This window comes from Amblyomma americanum, chromosome 8 (genome assembly GCF_052857255.1).
Source record: "Amblyomma americanum isolate KBUSLIRL-KWMA chromosome 8, ASM5285725v1, whole genome shotgun sequence".
Taxonomy (NCBI): Eukaryota; Metazoa; Arthropoda; class Arachnida; order Ixodida; family Ixodidae; genus Amblyomma; species Amblyomma americanum.
Window position 1 is genome coordinate 5,696,491 of NC_135504.1, and position 25,592 is coordinate 5,722,082.

At 44.4% G+C, this 25,592-nt stretch overlaps 1 protein-coding gene across 1 annotated transcript; it reads left to right on the forward strand.

Moving 5' to 3' along the window:
• Positions 1-1,808: 1,808 nt before the first annotated feature.
• Positions 1,809-16,545, forward strand: LOC144099993 (uncharacterized). Its single transcript, XM_077633044.1, has 3 exons — positions 1,809-2,085; positions 11,250-11,370; positions 16,357-16,545. The coding sequence occupies exons 1-3, from the start codon at positions 1,974-1,976 to the stop codon at positions 16,463-16,465; spliced, it is 342 nt and encodes a 113-aa protein (XP_077489170.1). The 5' UTR covers positions 1,809-1,973; the 3' UTR covers positions 16,466-16,545.
• The last annotated feature ends 9,047 nt before the right edge of the window (positions 16,546-25,592 follow it).

Below are 25,592 nucleotides of genomic sequence, written 5' to 3' on the forward strand. Positions count from 1 at the left end.
GATGATAAAGTGAATTAAGAAAGCAACAGTGACAGCAGGAAATAGTTCGTGGCGAGCCAGCGATCGCAGGTCTTTTGCAGCTGCTGCACAACCTCTTGAATGCTTGACATGAATACAAAGACAGTGGAGAGACGAACCGTGAAGAAGTAGCCACCGCCGGAAATAGACAGCCTTCTTTCATCTAAAAAGTAATTAAATGGCTCCCAATTTAAAAGTTTGCACTTTATTCCATCATTCGTTCAAAGCTTCTACGACGAATTTATTGCAAGCAAATGATGCAAAGGGAGGACTTTCCTTGAATTCCATCCATTTTTTTTTTGGCAGCTACGCGTTTATTATTATTTTGGGAGGTGAGGGGAGGTGGAGCAGGTTAAGAAAGTGAGAGTTCACAGCACTATAGCTTTCTCAGTACGATGTTACTGCCACGGTACTCTCTGAGGCGCACCAAAAACCTCAGAGATACCACGGCACTTGTGGTGGCCATATCAGCGGCGCTGCTTCTTATCAGCCACGTCTGAAGTCGGGGAGGTGGGCGAAAAAAAACCCCTGCCAGAACAGCGTGCTATTTCCCATGCAGCACAGGTAATCGGCCCAATATTGGAATATGACGGTTTCATTATGCTCCGTTGTAATGCCGCCTTTGCCAATATATTTCCGATACTGTGCCGATTACATGTGCTGCTTGGGTTGGCACTTGATCGTATATATTCTTTTATTGACTGGCTAATCGGAGCTCGAATATATATATATATATATATATATATATATATATATATATATATATATATATATATATATATATATATATATATATATATATATATATACACTTATGCAGGGAACCAACAGTCACTGAAACCAAGGTGCATAGGGGAATTTTTAATTTTTTTAATGTGTAGTGCTGATCAGTAGGATAATATCACTAGATTAATATATCGCTTAACGAAAAAACATACCAAGCAACAGAAAAAACAACCATGCCACCGGTGGGATGCGAACCCACGACCTTCGGATATCGCGTCCGGTTCTCTACCAATTGAGCTACGGCGACGGCTGGTCTAATCTGCTGTTTTCGTGGGTATTTATGTATACATATATATATACCCTATACTTAGAATGCAACGTGTGGTATTTTTCTCTGGGGCAGCAAGAGATTCTACCCTTCGAACGCAAGCTGATTAAAAGCTGTTCAAGAAGAGCTGTGGCAATGAGGCAACAGTAAAATTTTGTTTGAGAAATTTTGCGGCAAATCATTGACATGGTACATGTTTCAATGCTTCTACTAAGAAGTTTGCTGCAGATAATGTACAGTCGTTGTCAAAAAAAATATACAGCACACGGGGCTTGCGTCCATGCCTTGTAGCTGGGCTCTTACACACACTTGATAGTTCTAAGCTTGGGAGGGCTTGGGCTGGAGCTGCTTCCGACTTCGTGAGGTTCGAGCCCTTGAGTATGCAAGAGAAGCCACGCTGCAAGGCTCAGAAGCAGACCCCTCGGGATGTACGCTTTTGACAAAGACTCTACCTGTAGTTTGTGTGTGGTTTATTCGTGGAAAATTGGTTCTGGGTTCCGCATCAAGTACAAAATCTAAATATCCAGTGACTCAGTAGCAAAAGATCATTACATTTAAAAACCGCACCAATAGAGGTGGATAAAAACAGTCTTGATCAAACATGCCTGCATAAACAAGCTGTGACGTGGCGCCGTGTCAGCCTGCATTGTTCTCGCTGGCCATTGTTTGGTAGCAAGGCATGAACTTGTCATGCGAGGAAAGGACAAAGGAAAATACACCGGTTGGTCCCAATAGTTCCACTGAAACAGTAGGGTGAGCTTTGCTGGCAAATACATCGCACTGTTTTGCAGAAGAAACACGTGAAACCCTGTTTGAAGTTACTGCTTTTTACAGTTTCATTAAGCAATACTCACCAAATTGCTCAGTATTTTCTTTACTAGTGGTATACTCCACGAACGAAATGAACGTATTTATTGCGCGAGGTGCTGCGATGCTTGCCTTCGCGGCAACAATGCTTCTCCTTGGCAACTGCGTGAATGCAGCATATCGTGTGAAGGTGCCCGTGGTGCGAGGTAAGTTGAAATAATTACCTTACTTACACCTCCAATTAAGGAGTAATCTGTCCTGCCTCTGAGCTACGCATGAAAATACAAAATGATTAGTAGCTCACTATTGCACACGCTCAATTTCTTTCGTTCCTGTTAGTACCGTCGTGTATTAACAGCCCTGCGATTACTGAATTCTTATTCAATTGAGCTTCGGCAGGAACTACGTGGTTTAAACGCTACTTTTGGCGGCAGGTACATCACGCTGGTAGCCATGGACGACGCCATTTCTTTCCACATTATTTGTAAGGCAGCTCTGTTTAAATCGCAAGGATGGTGTTCACTCGCACAGCCAATTTATAAGTGGTATCTTGAAAGTTTCTGGAACTGGAGCTGCATGCATGGGTATTTACTACCAGTTGCAACTTTATCTTAAGTGTCCCATTTTTTTAGTAGCGGCTGCCTCGCTATGGACCTCAACACTCTTGGGAACAATTCGCGACCTTCAGGCGAAGAGTTTTGCCGAAAAAGACATTGAAACGTCTTCCGAAGCCATCCCATTGTATGCGCCACGACCGTTTCGAGTACTGAGGAGCGCGTGGTCTGAATGTAAATGATCGCAATATGACAACACATTCAACAGCGTGTACAGCAAATTGCAAAGAAGCGTAAATCCTTCCACCTTTAAGGGTTTACTATGGGCGAGAATTCGAAAGCAAAATCTCTAACGCACACCCCATCTGCCCACCCTCATTAATTGCAAAAGCCTGTTACAATCCATCGTGGACCTTAAGACCACAGAGAGCCAGTCCGGAGCGCGTAACACCGCCTTAGGTTACTTCCCTTACGGCGCATGTGAACGTGACAAAAACTGACTTTAGGAAATGTGTGAACCTTTATTACGACTGCGAGATATTATTAGTGTGATGTCGCCAACGACTGCCACGAGGAATGCTCCTCCACATTTACACAAAGTTTCCGGTGACCTTATGAACTGTCCTTCTGAAAGCCAAAATGAAAGTCCATGACCTTGACAAGCATCGTTGAAAAGCCATCATAATGTGCTTAGCTGCGTTGTGGCCCTGTGATAAGAATGGACAGGACGCCATTGGAAACAAGCTGGCAACGTTTAACGCTAAAACCTTATTCAGTGAGGCTAGCCTCGCAGTGCTGCTTGAGGAACTAGCGGGCACTAAATGGAATGTCATAGGGCTTAGTGAGGCAAAGAGGACAGATCAGACGCGCGGAGAACTAAGGGGCGGGCACGTGTTGTGCTATCATGGATTAGCGGACAGAATATAATTGGGTGCGGGATTTCTCACCAATCAGGTTATAGCTGGCAACATACAAGATTTATAAAATATTAATGAGAGGGTGGCAGCCATCGCAATTATGTTTAATAAGAAGTACAAGCTGAAGTTGGTGCACACCTACGCGCTTACATCGAGCCAAGATGATATCATCCTTGAAAGGTTCTATCAAGACGTGGAATCTTCAATGAAGAAAGCAAACTCAAAGTACAATCGGCGACTTCAGTGCGAAGGTAGGCAAGAAGCAGGCCGGAGACCAGGTGGCACGTGACTAGGCATAGGCTCCAGGAATAGCAGGGAGGGTTTAGTAGAGTTCGCAGAAATTTACGGATCATGAACACCTTCTTCAGGAAACGAGAAAACAAGAAGTGGACGTGAAAGAGCCCTAATGATGAGACTAAAAATGAAATATACTTCATACTGGGCACGCACCCTGGTATCGTGCCGGATCTGGAGGTCCTTGAAGAAGCGCGTTGTAGTGACCACAGATTGGTAAGGTCTCGAATTTGCTTAGACTTGAAGAGGGAAAGAAATAGGCAAGTGAAGCGGAAACCCACTAACGGGTTAGCGGTAAGAGGGAAATTTAAAAAATTCATGATATCGTTGCTGAAGTGATATTCGGCTTTAACTGAAGAAGATGATCTTAATGTTTAAACTATGAACTATAGTACCACAGCTATCAGTCACTACGGAGTGCGCAGTAGAAGTAGGCGGAGATGCTGTTCGACCGGATACCGGAAAGATTTCACTCCCTCCTTTATCCCTTCCCTTACGGCGCGGTTCAGGTGTCCAACGATATATGAGACAGATACTGCGCCATCTCATTTCCACCAAAAACCAACTATTATTATTATTATATCTGAGGAGACAGAAGATCTGATGAAGAAACGCCAAAACATGAAAACGTCCAACCCTATCGGCCGAGTAGCAGTGGCAAAGCTGTCAAGTGAATAAATAAAAGCAAAGTAGGCAACATAACAAATTTTAAAATGGAAACAATCGAGCATGCGCTAAAGAACGGAGGTAGGCCAAAAGCGGTGAAGAGAAAACTAGGCATAGGTAAAAACCGGATTTTTGCGTTAACAGACAAGAAGGACAAATGTGATTATCAATATGGTTAAGATAGTTAAAGTAGCCGAAGAGTTCTACACAAATCTATACAGTAGCCAATGTAATCAGAAGGTTTGAGACACAGTAGCCCACACCAATGCGTCATCCCGCCAGTAACGAAAGAGGAAGTAAAGGAAGCCTTAGGAGCAATGCAAAGGGGACAAGCAGCTTGGGAGGATCAGGTAACAGCAGATCTCAAGGACAGAGGAAAGTCTGCGCTGGGAAAACTCGCCACACTGTATGCACAATCCGTTATGACCTCGAGTGTGCCAAAACCCTGGAAGAACGCTAACATTATCTTAGTAGAGTGGTGAGCTGGGCGAGTCGGTACATAATTGCCGAAAAAAAAAACCACCGCCGTCTTTTGTGCTGGTTTTCTTTCTGCAACATTATCTTAAAATGACGAAAGAAGAAGGCGCCGACCAAAAGAAAAGATGGGATGACGTTTCGGCTCCCCCACGGGAGCCTTGTTCACAATGAGCTCATTGTGAGCAAGGCTCCCGTGGGGGAGCCGAAACGTCATCGCATCTTTTTTTTGGTCGGCGCCTTCTTCTTTTGTCATTATCTTAATTCATGCGAAAAGAGATGTCAAGGACTTGAAAAATTACAGGCCACTCAGCTTACTGTCTGTTGCCTACAAGGTATTTACTAACAGCTGAATGAATCAGGAAAACCTTAGACTTCAATCAACCATATGATGATGATGATGATGATGATGATAACCCTGTTCGTTCATTCAGAATTGGGAGTCAGCACATATTTTACGCAGTAGGCCGACTGAGCGTCGCCTCTAGTGTGAAACTCTGATGGGTGTCGATAGGCGCGGCTCTGCTCCATTTTTTTAACACCGATGCTCGCGTAACGTTCACTCTAGAGCTATTTTCAAGCACCTATGAACTCTTTAAAACATTACGCTTACATGAAGGCAGCGAAAGAACGTCGAATATTATTTTGGGTGGAAGTATATTTGTCAGGGTTTTTAAACTCGGGCGACCTGCGCTCAGCGAAGGCAATGTCATTCAACTGACACTCGCTCCAGAAATGCAGTTTTCAAAAGTACATGTAAATGAGGTCCCCTCGGGTCGTTGGTGCTCTTGAATTCTGAGCTAGAAAGAAAAACACTCTTTGTTCGCCTCCTCTGATTTCTCCCAAAGACATTGCCAGCAAGCGCAACTTCGTGTGCTCGATGTGCTTTCTTGCAAACTCGGTAAGACAGAGCTGCGGCAGCCTGGCTTTAACCCTACAGGCGCACGTCTGCTTCCTGTGATACAAGGTATACTTTTTCGTAAGCGCTAATACTTCTTTAATGGCTGATTCCATTTAATTGTTCGAAAGCTAGGCCAGAACACTTGACGCTTCAACGAGAGAAATTTAGGTGCACCTTAGCTCCAATCATTTCCAACGTTTGGAGAAAATTAGCTTACATTCATATCGCTTTTTTTTTTAGTTGCGAGAGTTGAGTTGCGAGACAGCGCTTGTATTGTGCACCTCTTCTTCGTCCGTCGTCTATGTTCGCGCTGTATTTTTTCCTTTAAAATGTACGCAACCCAGCTAGCCCAACTTTCCATCCTATTACAGCAAAATTCATATCGCTGTCATCATCATAAATTCGCCCAGTGCAGAATAAAGGCGTCCAATTAATCCTGTCCTGTGCCACCTAGGACTACCTTATCCCCCGAAAATTTCTTAATTTCATGCACCCACCCGAATTTAACTTCTTCACTGCTACGTTTGCCGCCTCTTGGAATCCAGTCCGTGAAACTTGACGATCAACGGTTACCTGTCTTTCTATTACATGCCCTGCCCATGCCAATTTTTTCTTCTTGATTTAGACCAAGATATTATCAACTTTTGTTTGTTCCATCATCTACTCTGCTTTCTTCCTGCTTCTTAATAGTACGCATATGTATGATACAGGTAGTATACAGCTGTTATACACTTTCGTCCTATGGGATAACGCCAAGCTGTTATTCAAGGTCCGAGATTGCCTGCTGAAGGGAGTTCTACGCATTCTTATTCTCCTACTTCGATCTGTGGTTTGGATCTGCGGTCACCATCTCCCTTAAGTAGATGTATTCCTTTGCCGCTCCAAATGCCTCGTTACCTGCCTCAATACTGTGATTTTCTACGGACGCTGTACAATATTATACAGGTTTCATGCACACAATTGTTTATAGCCACCCTTCTGTTGTGCTTGTCTAGGTCATCGATAATGCTTTGCAGTTCGTCCTCAGAGTGACTTATCAAGGCACTTTCATCAGCGAATTGGAGATTACTGAGGTAGTCTTCATTGAATTTTCTCCCGAACTGTTCCCAAAAGAGATCTCTCTAAATAGCTTAAGAAAAAAATGCCTGAAGAGTTCTAAAAAGACGATAACCCTGCGTAGAACCCAACCTTAATCGGATTTTATTACTTTGAATAGAGAGGAGAGTGGAGGCGCTGGCCCGTTTGGCAAACTTATGAAGGGAGCCAACAGTCACCGAAACCAAGGTGCATAGGGGAATGTTTTTTTTATATGTTGTGCTTATCATTGGGATATTATGGTACTGAGATTAATAAATCGCTTAAAGAAAATTAGTTATAAAGCAGCAGAAAAAACAACCATTCCGCCGGTGGGATTCGAACCCACGACCTCCGAATATCGCGTCCGGTGCTCTTACATACTGAGCTACGGCGACAGCTGTCCAATCTGCTGCCCTCGTGGGTATTTATGTTCATTGGGTGTAAGCGAACCTTGAGAGTGTTCACCAGCGCCACCCTCGACCATTTTCTGCGGCTTTATAAGTAATTTTCTTTAAGCGATTTATTAATCTAAGTACTATAATATCCCACTGATAAGCACAACACATAAAAAACATTCCCCTATGCACCTTGGTTTCGGTGAGTTGGCTCCCTTCCTAAGTGTGTGTGTATATATATATCTTCTAGTGCATTTATATATGCCTCTTGTGCACCCGACTTCCGCAATGCCTGCATGACTGCTGAGATTTCGCGTGAGTAAAATGCTGTCTTGTAATCTCTGAAGGCTATATAAAGGCATTGGTTAAAATCTGAATATCTCTATCATCTTGTGGAGGGTGTGAATATGGCCCTTGGTCGAGTAGCCTTTATGAAAGCAAGCCTGTCCCTTTGGCAGATGTCTAAGGTTGCTGTTTTTAAGTTGGCTATTGCCTTAGAAAATACATTCTAGCCAACTCAGTAAGGTAATCGGTTTGTGATTTCTCAACACCTTGGCATCCCCTTTTTATGGATCAAGACATAAGTTTTCTTCTAAGATTCCAGAGCAACCTCCCCATCGTCCTTCAAGGGTTGCACAGTTACTTGATCCAAACCAGGTTTCCCGCCTTACGGTGTCTGTAAGACGGAAAACCTGGTTTAGGTCAAGTAACTGTGGAACTGTGTAAAGCTTCGATTATTTACTCTATTGATATGGGTGAGACGTGCAGTTTCTCTGTATTATTGACTCTCTTACATATATATATAGGTAGTATTCAGGACGATACTATAGTATCGTCCTGAATACTTTAGCTGCCGTATAGATCAATTTGAAACTCTTCAGCTACCAGAAAATTCTAATTCAGATGGGTGCTTACACAGCCGCTTGTCTCCTAGCGACTACGCCTGATTTTTGCTTATGGTAAGTTTTTTTCAGATTTTAGGCTACCTCCATTCTTAAGAGCATCCTTGGTTGTATGCATATCATACTTCACTATACCGGACACCTTTCGCTTATTGACTAGCTTTGCCAGATCGATTAATTCCATTCTATCTTTTCGGCTAGAACCGATCATGCTGTCCCGAATTATCTGATCTTTTTTCTCCTGAGAGAGCTTCCCAGTATCGTCTCTTGCTAGTTGATACCCTCCTCCTGTTTAGCACTCCATAATGGTATCCGTGAGGCTGTCATTCATTTTTATCCTAAGGCATTATGTAGCTCATAGGCAAGAAAACCCAGTGTCGGCGTTTCCCATCAGCACTGGCCCCAAAAATCTCCGACGGTGTCGCCGTGGTAGAAAATAAAAATGAAATCTCCTCTGAAGTTCCGGAGAATTGAACGTAAGACTTAGCTTGCGAGGCAAGCACGCATTCCATAGACCACAAAACCGCGTCGTTTCCATAAAAACAAAGGTGAACCTAGTATTTTCGTTGCCTTACGACTGTATGGTAACGATTATTTGTCTAATAGAAGAAAAAAAGAAATAAATAAAAATGCTTTCGCATTCAAAGCATGTAAGTATTTTTAAATGTCCTCCCTATTTTAAACACTATGTTTGTCGTTGTCGGTTAAGGAGGAATATCTATTGTGCAGCAAGATCCTACACTTTTCCCCAATCCCTCTCAACGTTTAATCATTGATCGGTTCATTCCTTATTCGTTTCCTCCATTCCTTCTTCAAGTGTCGACGAATTCGAGACTTTACGATTTTATGGACATTGCTTCTCACCTTTCCAATACCCTCCAGTTCGTGCACGATGCCTAGATGAGCGCACAATATGCAGTCGAAATATTTACTCTTAAATGGTGGCTGTTCCACCTCCACTCCTGGCTTTTGCGCTTGCGAAAGTTATTCATGATCACTAAATAATTTATTTGTGACAACTACACTGCTTTCTTGCCTCTCCTATTGCTTGAACTTGTCCCTTAATAACCTACCGCCTTGTCTCCTTTCTGCTTATCACCGCCCTTGCAAATGAAGTCCTCGTCGCCAGAGTGTGCTGCTTTCATCATAAGTTTTCGACTATCTGGTCATTAATGGATCTATGCACGTAGGCCTGTACAAACTTCAGCTTATACGTTTCATGAAACTTAATGCAGCTACCACACTCTCTTATTGATGTAGAACTCCACGAATACCACAGCTAGTTTTCGTCTGTCTGCTCACCCACGATAGCAATGTACTTAATCGCTATTAAGCACGGTACTTAAACTCTACAGTTGACCTCCTAACCACACAAATTTCTCTCGTATCCCATTTAATAACTTCTAATTCCTCGAGCAGCACTGCTAAGCTGGGCTTACTGGATGCGTTTCAAGGGTTAAACTTTGCTACGTTTTGTTCTAAATGGCGGCCTCTCCGAAGCCAGAGGTTTTTAGCACCCTCCACTGCGGTGAAACTATGACCGAAGGCTCAGTCAGTTGCTCCGAGACGCTTGGGACTGACTGCCAGGAGTTGATTCGGGCATTCAATTAGGAGGTGGTGGTAGAACACTACAGCAGGTTAGCTGAATCCTGTTCTGTTGAGACAGTGCGTTGTGGGCTCTGATCGCCGAAATACGGCCGCACCGCAGGCCTAGATATTCGATTCCATCGACACTATGCGGATGTAACAAAATATGCAATACAGATTTTTATTTTAAAAGTCGTTACTTATGCTACGGCGTGATCTGGGCAAATTTATCATGGTGTAGATTATTTGTGTTATAGAGTGCAAAATAACATAAATGGTAACTAAAACTATCTGAACAAGTTTCTATTTTTAATTTTAGAGTGGATGATTAAACGGCAAAGTTAAAGGCAATGAAATTCGAAACCAAGCCCAGTGTTTAAAATTTGATAATTGCCAACATGAGCCCTGGTATGAGATTTGAAACAGGTATGAAAGCCATTCAAGTTTGCTTTCTCTCGTTCGAAAATGATAAAAACGTGCGCTTAAATTAAATATAGATGCTGTTTAGGTCTCTTATGACGCAGATGTTGTCGTGATTTGCGTGACAGTACCATGCGCAGAGTCCCATTTGAAAAATGTGCAATGCGGCAAAGCCAACTCAGCGTGTGGTCGAAAGCATATTTTGCATGTTCGATATTTCGATCCACGATGCCGAATCTCAAGTATCGTAAGCTTCGTCATAAAATTTATAATTATAAATTTAAACATTCCTTATTATACAGTGCACGCGTAAGATCTAAAATTACAATTTATTACATAAGTCTGTTAATGACCCGTTTTTATTGCACTCGGCCGCGCAAATGTTCTCCGCACTGCCGTAAAGTCTACCTGCACGGACTATACCGGTGTATCTTTCGCGGCTTCCTGAAGAAAAATCTGTATTGAACATAGTTTAGCACGCCAAGAATAAAGGAACTGTCAGAAAGTTTAAAACAGAAAATGGAAAGAAAACTTTTACCGAAAGGCTCTATAGCTGGCGATCTTTTCTTGAAGCTCTGGGTACTACTTACCGTGAAATTCTGCATAGAAAATTCTCGGCATCTAGGCGAAACTTACTGCCGATAGATATAATGACATACTATAACAGGAGTACACATTTTCTTAAAATGTGAAATGATTTATTCTAAATAGACGAGGCAGTCGGAGAGATGCACAAAATAAGAGTTTAAGCAGAAGCCGTTTACAGTAAACGTACGGGCAATAGCTATGCTCAAAATTTATGCACATTTCAGAGGACAGATAGAAAACAACAACGCCATCTAGAGTGCAAAAACGATTCATTGCATAGTTATTCAGCGTCATGCCACTGCCATTTCAAAAGGCGAACATGGACACCTGATACAACTATCCCTCTCCTCCACCATGCCATTCTTACGTCAAAACGGGAGAAGCACCTCGTGAGAACAATGCGGGAGTTAACGTGTGTACAAAATTTATTGCGAGTTCACGCCGCTGGTCCTGAATATTTCATGATAACCTAGTCGTTTCTGAGTAAAACAAATTTTCTTTTGGAGCTCTTGTTTTGTTTAAAACTAAAATCAGACTGAGGGAGTCAGGAAGTATACATGACTGTTGTTTTTTTTATCTGTACATGTGCGTGGAGGATATTGCAAGTACCAAGAGCGCTACATTCTGCTTGGAAGAAGCCTTCAGCTAAGTGACCCCTGCGAGAGTGTGCAATGCATTCAAGGAAGAGGTGGTGGCGGCAATGCAGTAATTCTCTCGTAAGTAATTATTCTCCATAAGGAAATTTCCGAAAGCTGTAATTTCTGTGGCCGACATTAGGCTTTTTAGGAATGAGTAATTAAAAAAAATAGCCAATAATGTTTCTGATAAAAAATAAGTTAAAAACTATCATAACTTAAATAAATGCAGAGTTTGGAAAGGAGCAAGGTATTCGCAAAACTAATTTAGGACTCTTTTATGAAAGCACCAAATTTAATGAAAAATACAAAAATGTGCAACATAACTAAAAAAATATTGCATATATAAAAAAACTCTAAGGTACTGCTATAGAAATATTGAAGGTAATTGCCCATTTTTCCGAAGTGTAGCTAAATATTTTCAATTATTTCCCTAACTAGCATCGAGCCGTTAAGACTGCCATAGAAAACCAATGGCGAACGCTTCTGAGGACAAAAAACATTAGAGAAAAATGCAAGCCTGCCAAAGGGAGATCTACGGATATATTGATTCTTATAGTGAAATCTTACAATATATGAAAAAACAGCGTTCATTAACTCTTTCTCGTTCAGAAATGCTTTTGTCCAGAAATGTTGTGCGTGTCAAGCTTCCAGTGCTAGAATGGTGAAACGGACCTGAAAACAGCTTGCTTCCCAACTAAAAAGAAAACAAGATGCGATACAATCAAGCCTTTATATTTGTGTTACCTATGGAGTTCCACGCAGTCATTTATTTGCAGCATGCAAGCCACATAGTGCCCACCTTCGCATTGTATACCTGACTGAACGAAAGTCGACGTTGCGTCCCGTATATAGGCACAATTTTATTAACAAATAATAGTGGCTATTCTCTCACACCCGAGAAATTTGTATTAGAAATCATTTCAGAAGCAACGCTACCAATGTCACTGACTGCTATACAAGGAAGTACTATAGCTGACACTGACAGTAGGACATCCCATGGCGAAAGCATTTGCAGCTAACATATGAAAAAAATATCAGCAACCAAAAATGATAGGTGCGCATTATAAAGTTGAAGAGGTATGAAGATTGTACAGGGGAAGAAAGCACAGTTATATTCTACTAATTAAGACAATCAAAAACAAAAATGAAATATGAGTAAAAAGCATTAAACAATATGGACGTAAGAAAAAATATCTGCAACGAATTATAAATGAACCACAAATGCACTCAGTAAACAATTATGACGCAAGGATCGCATTATACATGATAACTATGGCAAGTAATAAAACAAGATATAAACACATGAGCAACATGGCGCACCTTTCGCTAAAAGTACAAACTTACCCACACAGACATAGCGAATTGTGGCACGTTCCAACATGCCGCACAATGTATGGTACCCATAGCCTAGCAAACACGTTACCCCGTCTTTTAAATAAGTTTCATGCTGCAAATGTTGACGTGTCCCGAGTGTTCCGCAAAGATATATAGTGTATGTGCTACATTTAAGATTTTAACGTGCATATTTCACTGCTTCTTTCGAATTCTTTGCATGAAATGGCGTACATGAAGTAGCCTCAGACACGCTTTGTTCGCGATATTTTCTTTCTGATCTTTTGCTTGTTATTATTGCTTTTTCATCCCCTATCTTGATTGCATATGTCCCTCTTCATGTTGCCTGCTGCCCTGTCTGTAGGGGCTGAGGGGCACGTCAAACCACATCTTACTGGCTTTTTTCCGTCGGCCCTCTCCATCTGTACATAGGAAATAAAGAATTGAATTGATTTGAATTGAGTCGGAATGTGTATGTTTAGTGCCCGCCAGAATCAAAATAAAGCGTTACATGTCTTTAAGCATGGCAATAATAATGTTCAAATTTAGACTGCTAAAAGCATCATCAATTCTTTGCCACATTTAATGTTGGCTTTCGCCAATAACGTAATATTTTGCTGAGAATACCTTACGATATTTGTACATGACGGAGGCCAACAGTCGCCGAAACAAAGGAGCACAGCGGATGTATTTTTGGGCGATCTGTGGTGTTCATCAGTTCGAGAGTAATAGGGCAACTATTTCAAAGATAACTGATCAGAAAGGAGAAGGAGAAAGCGGAGGTCGCAGGCTCTTGTACTAGCAACGTCATGTGAATGTTTTTTCCTGTTTTCTAATCACTTTTCTTCAAAATAATCACTCTATAATTATCCGATCACAGAGTACCACAAATTACGTATCAGTAAACATTCCCTATTCTCCTTTGTTTCGGTAGCTGTTAGTTTCCGTCATCTATGCCATAACGAGCGCCTCTTTTCTCTTCCATTTTCTTGCAATAATCCTGTTAACCAAATGAAATGCATGAGCGCTTTAAGTTATTTTGTCTATGTGACAAGAACGAAAAATTAAGGTGCTCAATTCACGATTAGCCTCACTGGCTATTCTAACATGCACGGCGTTTCGTGTAGCGTGCTCGAAGTACGTGCAGGCATAGCCGGAGCACGTAAGGAATATTTAAATCACTGTATTTTAAAAGCATTTTTAGCATACTCGTTGCCAGAGCACTTGTTACTTAGAAAAATAGAGCAATTCACTAAAAGATGATATCTTAATTTGTTTCGTATGAATTCGAAATATCACGATTAGGAAAAACCTAACTGAAAGCTCTGAATGTATTATGATTCGATATTGTCTTTTTCTTCCGTCAGTAGTTGCTGGTGGCGTAACTGCTTGCCTTCAGTTCGTTTTTCATCTTACGCCTTCCCACTGCACATAAAAATATATAGCAATACATGTTATCGCACAATAACAGGGCTACCAAGACTGCTCCAGTGGCAGATGTCTGCAGCCACAACTTTGGGATGAAAGACAATCAGCTTTCACTGGGTTTCAGGGTAGCGCAGTGCACTTCTTCAAAGGTTTCAAGACATATAAGTACAGAGGAGGTTAGGTTTTTCGATCTTCGCAGGAGACTCGCTAGTAACAAGAAGCAGGCTGTATAGAGCGGCACTGTTCACGCGAGCCTAAAAAAACTCCAAACTGACAGTTGTCAACATTTCCGAAGACTTGACACTATTATCAGGCTCTACATTAACCCCATGGCCTGTGAGACGCCACGTGTAATGTGCTGATCTATAGGACAGGAGCCCAGTTCAAGCCCCGCATATCTGTGAAAAGAATTGGGTTTCCAAGAAGGCATGGGTAAATTAATACTCGGTGTGTATAGATCGCAAATCAAAAAAATGATTTCATTAGACGAACTGAAGTTCTTGTGCGCGAGTCATGAGATTTGTTTAACACGTTGCCCCAAACACGATTTCTATGGACCTTGTTATCAACTTTCCACGTAAACCGCAGAGTTGGGAACGTAATGGCACGCGGCTCATTCACCCGTCGTGGAGTTCATATTTTTGACGGAATTCAAGGTACCATGAGACAAGAGCGCTTGATCAGGGTATTCTCGAAATGGTTATGCTTCCACAGTCTCGAAACGAGCTGAGTTTTGTTCTGAATATTTAAGAACTAAAGCACTCTTTTTGTTTCTAAAAGCATGGATTAAGAGGAAGGTGGACCTTATGACGTGGCCAAGACACCCGACAGATTATTTTAATTGAAAATGACTGGATTAGCATCGCGCATTATCTGAGGCATAAAAAGCCAGCATTACCGAGCAGTAAGTCGAGAACCTGCTGCAAAAGTGAACATGGACTTGACGTTCGCTGACAGCTGCCTAGACACCATGCCTCGGCGGAGTTGAGCAGTGAATCATACTGTGGACCAGCGCAACAACGGACAACAGACCAGGAAGGAGAAGACGGCACGGGCGCTTTCCAGCAACTGAATTTTATTGAGGAACCACGTGAAATATATAAGGTTAAAAACGCACTAAGCCAAAAGAACAACAAAAAATATAGACAGATCGAGGATTACACAGCTGATTGAAGACTTATCGAGGAAGGCTATCTCATTTCCCTGGAATCACACAGATGGTTTCGTCACACACGCGTCAGAGTTCTTGGAAATGCAATAAGCTTCAAAGATTTCCCTGCCTACCTGATTGCTGCTGCAGTATCGGATCTCAGTATTATGCAAATCAGGCAGGCAAGGGTCGTCATTTTCATCTTTCCAAACGCGGCAATGCTGCACTAGGTTAGAGGAAGGGGATTTTTTGACGTGCGAATTCTCGTGCGCTTTCAGCCTGATGTTAATGCATTTTCCCGCCTGACCATAATAAACCTTTAAGCAAGACAAAGGCACCCTACATACGACTCCTTTTTTGCAGTTCATGAATTTTTCTGTGGGTTACTGTGCACTGCCGAAGGCCTTTTCCGGACGAGGCTGCCGGGAAAGTTTATTATGGCCAGGCGGAAAGGTGCATTAACATCAGGCTGAAAGAGCACGAGAATGCGTTCGAAGGGTAGAATCTCTTGCTGCCCCAGAGAAAAATACCACACGTTGCATTATAAGTATAGGTTATTATATATATATATATATATACAGCATAGAAAGATAAACGTATTTGGTTGCTAGAGGCAAAAATTCAAAGTTGAAAACGCTTCATTTAGCCATAGATTTATTTTGAGTCGACGTTTCGGACAGAGCCTGTCCTTTCTCAAGTCTTGAGAAAGGACAGGCTCTGTCCGAAACGTCGACTCAAAATAAATCTATGGCTAAATGAAGCGTTTTCAACTTTGAATTATATATATATATATATATATATATATATATATATATATATATATATATATATATATATATATATATATATATATATATAAGAAGGCGGTAAATTCAGGTGCCAAATCAGGTGCTCTTGTAAGGCCGGAGTTCAGCACATCTGCTATTAGTATTAAGCCATTTAAAATTTCCGAGCCAGAACACTCATTTTGTTTCTCCTCGGTTCTAGGCTGAACGAAAAAATTATTACTGATGAGTGGTCGTGCTTCCATCAATTCTTGGTTAATTTTCTAATGTATTTGCGTTCCACTGAACGCATGACTTGGGCCACGTGACGATGGCTTTATTTTTATTCCACATATATTGTGTGTGATCAAATTACAATTCTTTTTTCAGGTGCAATCACGTAGCCCAGAGCTTGCTGAGTAAATTAAAAGGAAGGGGCGAAGCGTTTCCATATTGCTGCAAAAGGGCCTACTTGCCGCAAGGAGTAGGGGCTCCTTGACAACATGGAGCCACTAAAGGCTGCGCTTGATTATCTTCAAATAAATTACTGTTAGATCCGAAATAAAACTTCCATAAATATTTGCGTGACTTCTGTATGCAGCACTTGTCTTTCATAAAATGTCTACCATCTCGTTTTCTTTTTGCATAAAAGCCTTCTCACCACTTGACAAAATGAACTGCTGGTCAAGATCGCCCATTACCCAGGTGATATCGGAGTAATAATAATAATTGGTTTTTGGGAAAAGGAAACGGCGCATTATCTGTCTCATATATCGTTGGACACCTGAACCCCGCAGTAAGGCAAGAGATAAAGGGGGGAGTGAAAGAAGAAAGGAAGAAAGAGGTATCGTAGTGGAGGGCTGCGGAATAATTTCGACCACCTGGGGATTTAAACCCACCAAGGTGGCTCAGTGGTTAGCGTACTCGGCTACTGATCCGGATTACCCGGGCTCGAACCCGACCGAGGCGGCTGCGTTTTTATGGCGGCAAAACGCTAAGGCGCCCGCGTGCTGTGCGATGTCAGTGCACGTTAAAGACCCCCGGTGGTCGAAATTATTCCGGAGCCCTCCACAACGGCACCTGCCTCTTCACTTATTCTCTCAGTTCCTCCTTTATCCCTTCCCTTACGGCGCGGTTCAGGTGTCCAATGATATATGAGACAGATACTGCGCCATTTCCTTTCCCCAAAAACCAATTAATGTTATTGTGCCGCCTCTGTGGCTCAGTGGTTATGGCGCTCGGCTGCTGGCCCGAAAGACGCGGGTTCGATCCCGGCCGCGCCGGTCGAATTTCGATGGAGGCGAAATTCTAGAGGCCCGTGTACTGTGTGATGTCAGTGCACGTTGAAGAACCCCAGGTGGTCGAAATTTCCGGATCCCTTCACTACAGTGTCTCTCATAGCCTGAGTCGCTTTGGGACGTGAAACCCCAATAAACCAAACCAAACCAATTAATGTTATTATTTTGATCTTTAACGTCCACTGACATCCCACACCACACGGGCGCCTTAGCGTTTTGCCTCCGTAAAAATGCAGCCGCCGTGGCCGGGTTCCAACCCGGGAACTCCGGATCAGTAGCCGCATGCCCTGAACACTTAGCCACCGCGGCGGGTTGATATTGGAGACTGAAAAAATCAAAATTGGTTTTTAGGGAAAGGAATTGTATCTGTCTCACATACCGGCTGACACCGGAACCGCGCTGTAAGGAAAAGGACAAAGGAGGGACTAAGAGAAGAAAGGAAGAAAGAGGTGCCGTAGTGGAGGGCTCCGGAATAATTTTGACCACCGTGGGATCTTTAACGTGCACTGACATCACACAGCACATGGGCGACTTAGCGTTTCGCCTCCGTCGAAACGCAGCCGCTGCGGTCGGGTTCGGACTCGGGAACGGAGACAAAAATTGAAAATTTGTTTTTAGCGAAAGGAAATGGCGCAGTATCGGTCTCACATCTCAGCGGACACCTGAACCGCGCCGTAAGAGAATAGATAAAGGAATGAGTTAGTTAAGAAAGGAAGAAAGGGGTGACGTAGTGGAGCGCTCCCCAATAATTTCGACCGCCTGGGTATCTTTAACGTGTATTGACATCGCACAGCACACGGGCGCCTTAGCAGCAGCCGCAGCCGGGTTATATCGGAGGCAATGATCATGATTCCGCGCGAATCTAATGCCAACTAGCCATGACCCCATTTATGCATCGAACTGATCGCAAATAGAAGTTCAGAATGTTCACAACTATTACCTCTGTTTTTAAGCGAAATGAAAAGTTTTCATCTTCTCAGTACTTGCATTCGAATTGAAACTTCACCTAAACAACGTGGAAAGCTCGCCTTCCGTCTCAGGAAAAGAGATCGAAGAATTATTACACCTTGTCAAGCAGCCCATGTTTAATCATTTTCAGGACTTAAACGGCCACAGTGGTTCAGTGGCTTAGGCTTTAGCCAGTTGATCCCAAAGTCGCGGTTTGGATCCAGGACGCAGCAGCCATGTCCTGTGAAACGTCGGCGCACGTCAGAGAACTCCGGGTGGTCTTATCTATTGTGCCGCCGTCCGCTACGATATTCCCCCTAACGCATGTACCGTTTTAGGACTTTAAATCTCAGATCATAAATTTTGATAATTGTTTTTTGGGGAAAGAAAATGGCGCAGTATCTGTCTCACATATCGTTGGACACCTGAACCGCGCCGTAAGGGAAGAGATAAAGCGTGGAAGGCTCCGGAATAATTTCGACCACCTGGGGATCTTTAACGTGCACTGACATCGCACAGCACACGGGCGCCTTGGCGTTTCTCCTCCATGAAAACGTCGCCTCCGCGGTCATAAATTTTGCAGCTAAATGGGTATTTTGGGGAAAGAAAATGTCGCAGTATCTCTCATGTATATCGGCGGACCCCTAAACCGCACCGTAAGGGAAGGGATAAAGGAAGGAGTGAAAGAAGAAAGGAAGAAAGAGGTGCCGTAGTGGAGGGTTGCGGAATTATTTCGGCCACGTGGGGATCTTTAACGCGCACTGACATCGCACAGCACACGGGCGCCTTAGCGTTTCGCCTCCATCGGAACCCAGCCGCCACGGTCGGGTTCGAACCCGGTAACTCCGGATAAGTAGCCGAGCGCGCTAACCACTGAGCCACCGCGGTGCACTATTTTGCTGAAAATTGCTTTTTGGGGAAAGGAAATGAATTTTCATCGAGGCACTCTAAGTGTTAGCGGCGTCCTCGGGCGTCGGTGCTTGCGCGTGTGCGCGAGGGTGAAGCCCTCTTTGTCCTCCGCGTGGTTGAGTCGTGATGTGTGATTTCATCTGCATGGGCATGTCGATCTTGTCACCATGACTCACCCCATACCAAAACGCATGGATGAGGAATACAACAGAGGACGGAGACTAGCCAGAGCTAGACACCTCTCTAAGCGCTGGGATGGAAACAAGGACACGATCTACGTCGATGCGGCTGGACCCGTTAACGGGGTCGCGGCAATTGTAGCAGTTTCGCCCCGGAGGGATATCATTGCAAGCAGCCTTATGCAATCGGTGGATACCACATCGGCTGAAGAAGCAGCTATCGCACTAGCGATATGAAAGAACAGCGAGGCCACGGTAACGTCCGACTCACTAGCAGCAGCACGCAATTACCTCAGAGGTCACGTTGGCGCTCTGTGTTGTGAAATTTTGGAAACATCTAATCCTTCCAACTTCCAGGCACACCTCAACGACTGGCAATGAGGCATCCAACACAGCTTCTCGAGCTCGCCACCTCCGAGTATCTGGCAGGCAGCCTCTCTCTGACACAGTTAACAGTCCCTCACCCTTACTATGCTACGCAGAAATTACGGAGTACTATAAGATCATAAGAAGGAAATATCCTCTTCCTCACAAAACCCTTCGCAAATTTTAAGGGCACTTAATCAGGCGACTACAAACTAATACTCTGCCCAATTCCTACTTGATGAGTAAATGGTACCCAGACACCTACGATTCGTCCTGCCCCTTCTGTGGAGCAGTGGGCACACTCTTTCACACAGTTTGGGAATGTGAAGAAAACCCATACTTGGACAGAAAACCCGATCCGACATATGAGCGCTGGGAGACAACCCTTCATAGCCACAGTCCCCTCGACCAGAAATCGCTGGTTTAGAGGGGCCGGATTATGATAGCGACAAGTGGGCTCTCCTACTGAACCCACCCAGTATTTATGCTCTTAATAAATGTTTTTCCTCCTCCTCCTTCCCCGCGTGCATGGACGCACTTGCATTTACAAGTTGTTTCAAGCCTTTACAAGTGCTTTGAAAATATTCACGCTGGACACGCCTTGCAGCACGCCGCCGAAATACGTATGTGGCCGGAAATTTTTGTAGGTTTTTTTTTCTTTCTTTACGTAAGCGCCTCTTTGGGCCATATTTAACGGCGTTGGCGTCGGTGCGGCCACAATGTGGAGGCCGTGGCCAAAATACGGTGTTATTACACGGAAGCTGTTCCTGTGAAGTCGTTCATCAGCAGCTGCAAGGACGAGATGGCCGCGTTGAAATGGTAACATCCTGTCTGTACTCAATACTTAACTCTTTTAGCTTGTAAGTAGTGACTTGCGGCAGATGTAGTGTAACGCATCGAGTAGTCAAAAAATGCAGTTCGCATATCAGGAACTGAGGAGTTGTTTATAAGTGGGCGTTTCAGGTGGCGTTTCACATGAATTCAACAGACAAGAGATTAGAAAGAGGTGCTCGTTATGACATACAGGACGGAAACCAGCAGTCACCAAAACCAAGGGTCACTGGGGATCTTTTCTTAGGGATTTTTATCAATGTGGGATTAATAAATGCAGAAGAAACAACGTGCTTACAAACCCGATGCGAAATTCGAATGCGCTTTTCATCATGGTATCTTGTGCCGTAGTCAACAGCGACGCCCAGTTAGCTTTAAAAAGAATCAATATGCATGACTGGAAGTAGAACCCACGGCGGCGCAAACAGATCAGCTTCGCAGGCCACTGCGCGAGAGACACTCGGCTTGGGGTTACGCACAGGAGGACATTAAAGGTAGAAAACTGTGGCTCACCGCACAACAGTGTGGGTTGACTCTTCTTACAGATCCACTAGTCCCCACCCGCTGCGGTAACAGTGTTTCCAGGGATACGTCTCCCGATCTGACTTTTGCTAAAAATTCGGGCACTCCAACATGAATAAACACTCAACAAAATTTCGGCAGCGATCACTACATATTGGAAATAGTGACCTCAACTGGCCCCAAACGTCGTAGCGCTCGAGCCCCCACCCTTGTCGATTGGGACTCGTTCCGCGCTAAAAGAGCCGCCCGAGAAGCTGATACCCCCGAAATACTAGACATAGATATCTGGGCACAGGATCTTTGTCAAGATGCCAAAGCAGTCACCCATACGTTAGACCAGGCTGACCACCTGGAGATTGCGGACAGCCGGCTTCTTCACCTATGGGAGGCAAAGAGAGGACTCGAGAACCGACTCAAACGACAGCGGTGGAACCGCAATCTGCGCAGAAGAATAGCTAGGCTAAACAAGGAGATCGAGGATCATGCAGCTAAACTTACTCAACAAAACTGGGATGACATATGCAACCAAATGGATCGCAATATGGGAGTCTCTAGGACTTGGCACTTGCTCCGTCATCTACTTGACCCTACAGGTAGCAGAACCACCCAGAGGCAGAACCTGCAGAAACTTGTGCATGAGTATGCAGGCCCACCAGAGGACCTTTTCCTTGAACTTAAAGATAGATATATTGGCAATGCTCCTATCGAAGCCTTCCCAGATTATGCTGGTCCGGAAAACACGCAGCTCGACTCCCCCATTACTGTGGATGAGGTTAGGGCAGAGATTGCCAGGCTAAACTGCAAATCCGCCACTGGCCCAGATGCAGTATCGAACAAGATCCTCCGCAACCTGGATGAAGTGTCGCTACAATTACTAACTGAGTATATGCAGAAATGCTGGTCGGAGGGCTCCATCCCACAAATATGGAAAACGGCAGAGATCATTCTCATCCCAAAGCCAGGGAAGGCACTCAGCCTTGAGAACCTCAGGCCGATTTCGCTCACGTCTTGTGTAGGTAAGCTCATGGAGCACGTAGTTCATACCCGCCTAAACCGGTTTATGGAGGAGAACGAGCTGTACCCTCCAACCATGATTGGATTTCGACCAAAACTTTCTACGCAGGATGTAATGCTTCAGCTCAAACATCAGATTATTGAGGCAAAAACGCCGGACACCAGAATAATTCTTGGACTTGACCTGGAAAAGGCCTTTGACAATGTCAGACATGATGCGATCTTGGAGAACCTGCATGAACTCGGGGTGGGAGCCCGCACCTTCAACTATGTCCGCGACTTTCTCTCAGGTAGAAAGGCGCATTTTCAAGTAGGAGGTCTCCACTCGCATGACTTCCCCCTCGGCAACAAGGGCACCCCGCAGGGATCGGTCCTATCACCATTTCTCTTCAACGTTGCAATGTTGAAACTTCCACACCAATTAGCGCAGGTTCCGCAACTCCACCACAGCCTCTATGCTGATGATATCACCTTGCGGACCGCCGAGGGCAATGATGCCGAAATCGAGGAGAGACTACAGCATGCAATAGATATCGTGGGGAACTATGTAGAACCTAGGGGGCTGCGGTGCTCTCCAGCCAAATCTGAATTTCTCATATTCCGCAACATCAGATCCCTTGCGCAAACCCCACCGGCCATCGAACTCAGTATTCGCGGAGTCCCCATTCCTCGAGTGCCCAAAATTAAAATCTTGGGCCTAATTCTACAAGAACACGGCTTCAATGGTGACGTAATTCGGAAGCTTCAGGGAACCTCGCAGCAAATTATGCGACTCATTCGCCGCATTAGTAACCGCCACTCGGGCTTGAAGGAAAGCAATACTCTCCGTTTAGTAGAAGCCTTTGTGATAAGCCGCATAGCTTACGTATGCCCTTACCTACATCTCAAGTCAGCTGAAAAAGAAAAAGTGGAGGCCATAATCAGAAAATGCGTCAAACAGGCAGTTGGGCTACCCATGCACACAGCGACTGAGAAAGTGTTAGGTCTCGGTCTTCATAACACCCTAAGCGAGATTATTGAAGCGGTAACCGTCTCGCAGTACGAACGACTATCGGCCACACCAACTGGCAGACACATTCTGTCCACACTAGGCATAACATACGAATGACAAGGCGGACCCACAACTGACCTTCCCAAACATATACGCCAGCTTCTGGTTATTCCTCCACTACCTCGGAACATGCACCCATATTTCCACGCTGAACGTCGTACAGAGAGAGCCAAATCATTAGGCAAACGCTTTATTAATGATACCTCTGTGGTATATGTAGATGCGGCAGATTCTTCGGCTGACAAGATGGTAGCTGTGGTCACCACGGAACATGGTACACTCATAACTGGGGGCACTATACGCACTCAGCACACACATGTTGGAGAAGAAACAGCCATCGCTCTAGCCATTGTTGGATCCTCGGCAGAAACCATTGTCAGCGACTCAAAATTGGCTATACGTAACTACACGTTTGGAAGAATCTCCCCACAAGCAGCACGGATTCTGCTAAAGTATCAGCCCACGTGGCGCATTGGCCTAATCTGGACGCCTGCTCATGCTTCCCTTGCTGGTAATAAGGCGGCTCATAACCTAGCTCGAGAACTGTCCCGCCGAGCTGGGTCGTGCAGCCCACCCGCCCTATACTCTGGCAAGGACAGGTTGTTTTCTTACAGAGAATTCCTGCAGCACTACAGGCTTGCAAGACTCAGATTCCCCCCAGCAGATAAAACGCTCTCCAAGCAACAGGCCAAAGCCTGGCGGAAACTTCAAACTAACACCTATCCAAATCCCCAATTGTGTAGCTTCTATTCGGAAGGACTCTACTCAAACAAATGCAAAAATTGTGATGCGAAAGCCGATCTAAATCATATGATCTGGAACTGCCCGCAGTCCCTACCCGCGAGTCACTTCATTACCGACTCTGCTCATTGGGAGGCTCTATTGCTCAGCCCCGACCCGGGGATACAGATCAAGCTCCTCCAGCTGGCTGAAGACGCCGCCGCTGCCCAAGGGATAGCGGCCGCCGTTTAAGCGGGGGGCGACTTCGTGTCGCTCCTCTATATCCGCTGGAAATAAAGTTTCACAACCAACCAACTAGCTATCGCCGCAGCTTTTTTTTCTTTATTGCATGGAAATAGTGCCAGAAAGAAAAGTCTAAGCACGCTTACGCCACAAAACACCAGGCCATCTTATCCCTGCATGACCCCACCTTCCAAAACATCAAAAGTCTGGGAGGCACACACATGCATCCAGATAGGGGAGCCATCTAGGCGGCTCTTGCAGGCCAGCATATACTCCCCGCACCACAGCGCACTGCTTACGGTACAAAGATTTCGACGACCGTGGTGATTCGGCGTGGCTGTTCATCATGCGGCTCTTCCAGAGACTAAATAGTCCCAGCAACATAAATAGATAATATGGCACAACACAGTTTTCTCCGCAGGCAAAAACGAATACTGTAGGGTGTAATATCAATGTCCTTCTTAATAGTTCGTTGTAAAATGTCCCATCAGAATATAGCATGAATGCACAGAATAAAACAATGGTCAATTGTCCCTGGTGTGTTGCATAGGCGGCAATTCACTGTCCATGGCACAAGCATCTCTTTAGCATGAAGCCATGCCTTCACAGGCAGCATGGATGTGTGCAGTTTAAAGAAGAATGTTTTTGCGGCAGAAGAAATGCACATTCGCCTAACACATTTTAAAACACTAATATCAAGGAACACCAGAAATGGCTGCTGATACAACGGTACAGGGAACAAAAACTCTGTAAGTGCCTGAGTCATCTGCCTTCTGGACAGGCTATACAGGCAGTCTAAAGAAAAACGCGCAGTGAGGAAATTGAAGGTGTCAGCAACTCCCCTAAGGAATCCCCATAAAGGCCCCTCACGAGTCTGTCCCGTCGGTGCAAATAGGAAAGGCAAATGAGCACTGAGACGCCTAATAAGCACAGGAACTAAAAAAAGGGTGGTGTGACAATTTGAAAAAGAAAAAACGCGAAACAAGCTGATGCACGAATAAGTGAACAAGGCCGATTCCACCAGACTCTAGAGAAAGAAATAGGTTATCGCGACACATGGGTTCCCATTGGGAACGCCATACGAATGTAGCAAATATTCTGTGCGCCACCTGCACTTTCTTCCTCGCACAGTGGAGAACCTGTAACACAGGCAAGTTTTGCAAATAAAAAAAATGTTGCAGACTTGAGCCCGAGCAAACACTGACAGTTTTCTACCCGTCCAAGCCTGGGCTTGTCGCCTGAGGGAGACTATCTGTGAATCCCAGTAGGCGCCGCTGTTGCGAAATTGATGAAGAGGAACCCCTAAGTAGTGAAGGGGCCCAGTCCCAGCTTATGCCGCCATAATGACTTGGCGTTGTACCCCAATGGCCGAACCAAAACCCCGGCTCTTAATCTAGGCTATCGCAACAGCCAAACACACCTCATGTTAAACTGCAACCCACTCACGCACTGTACATTACACGCCATCTTCTTTGTCCACTACTACTGCCCGTGCTTTCCCATTATAATCGGCTTGACGAAGTTAAAACCCTCAAGCATTTTTGT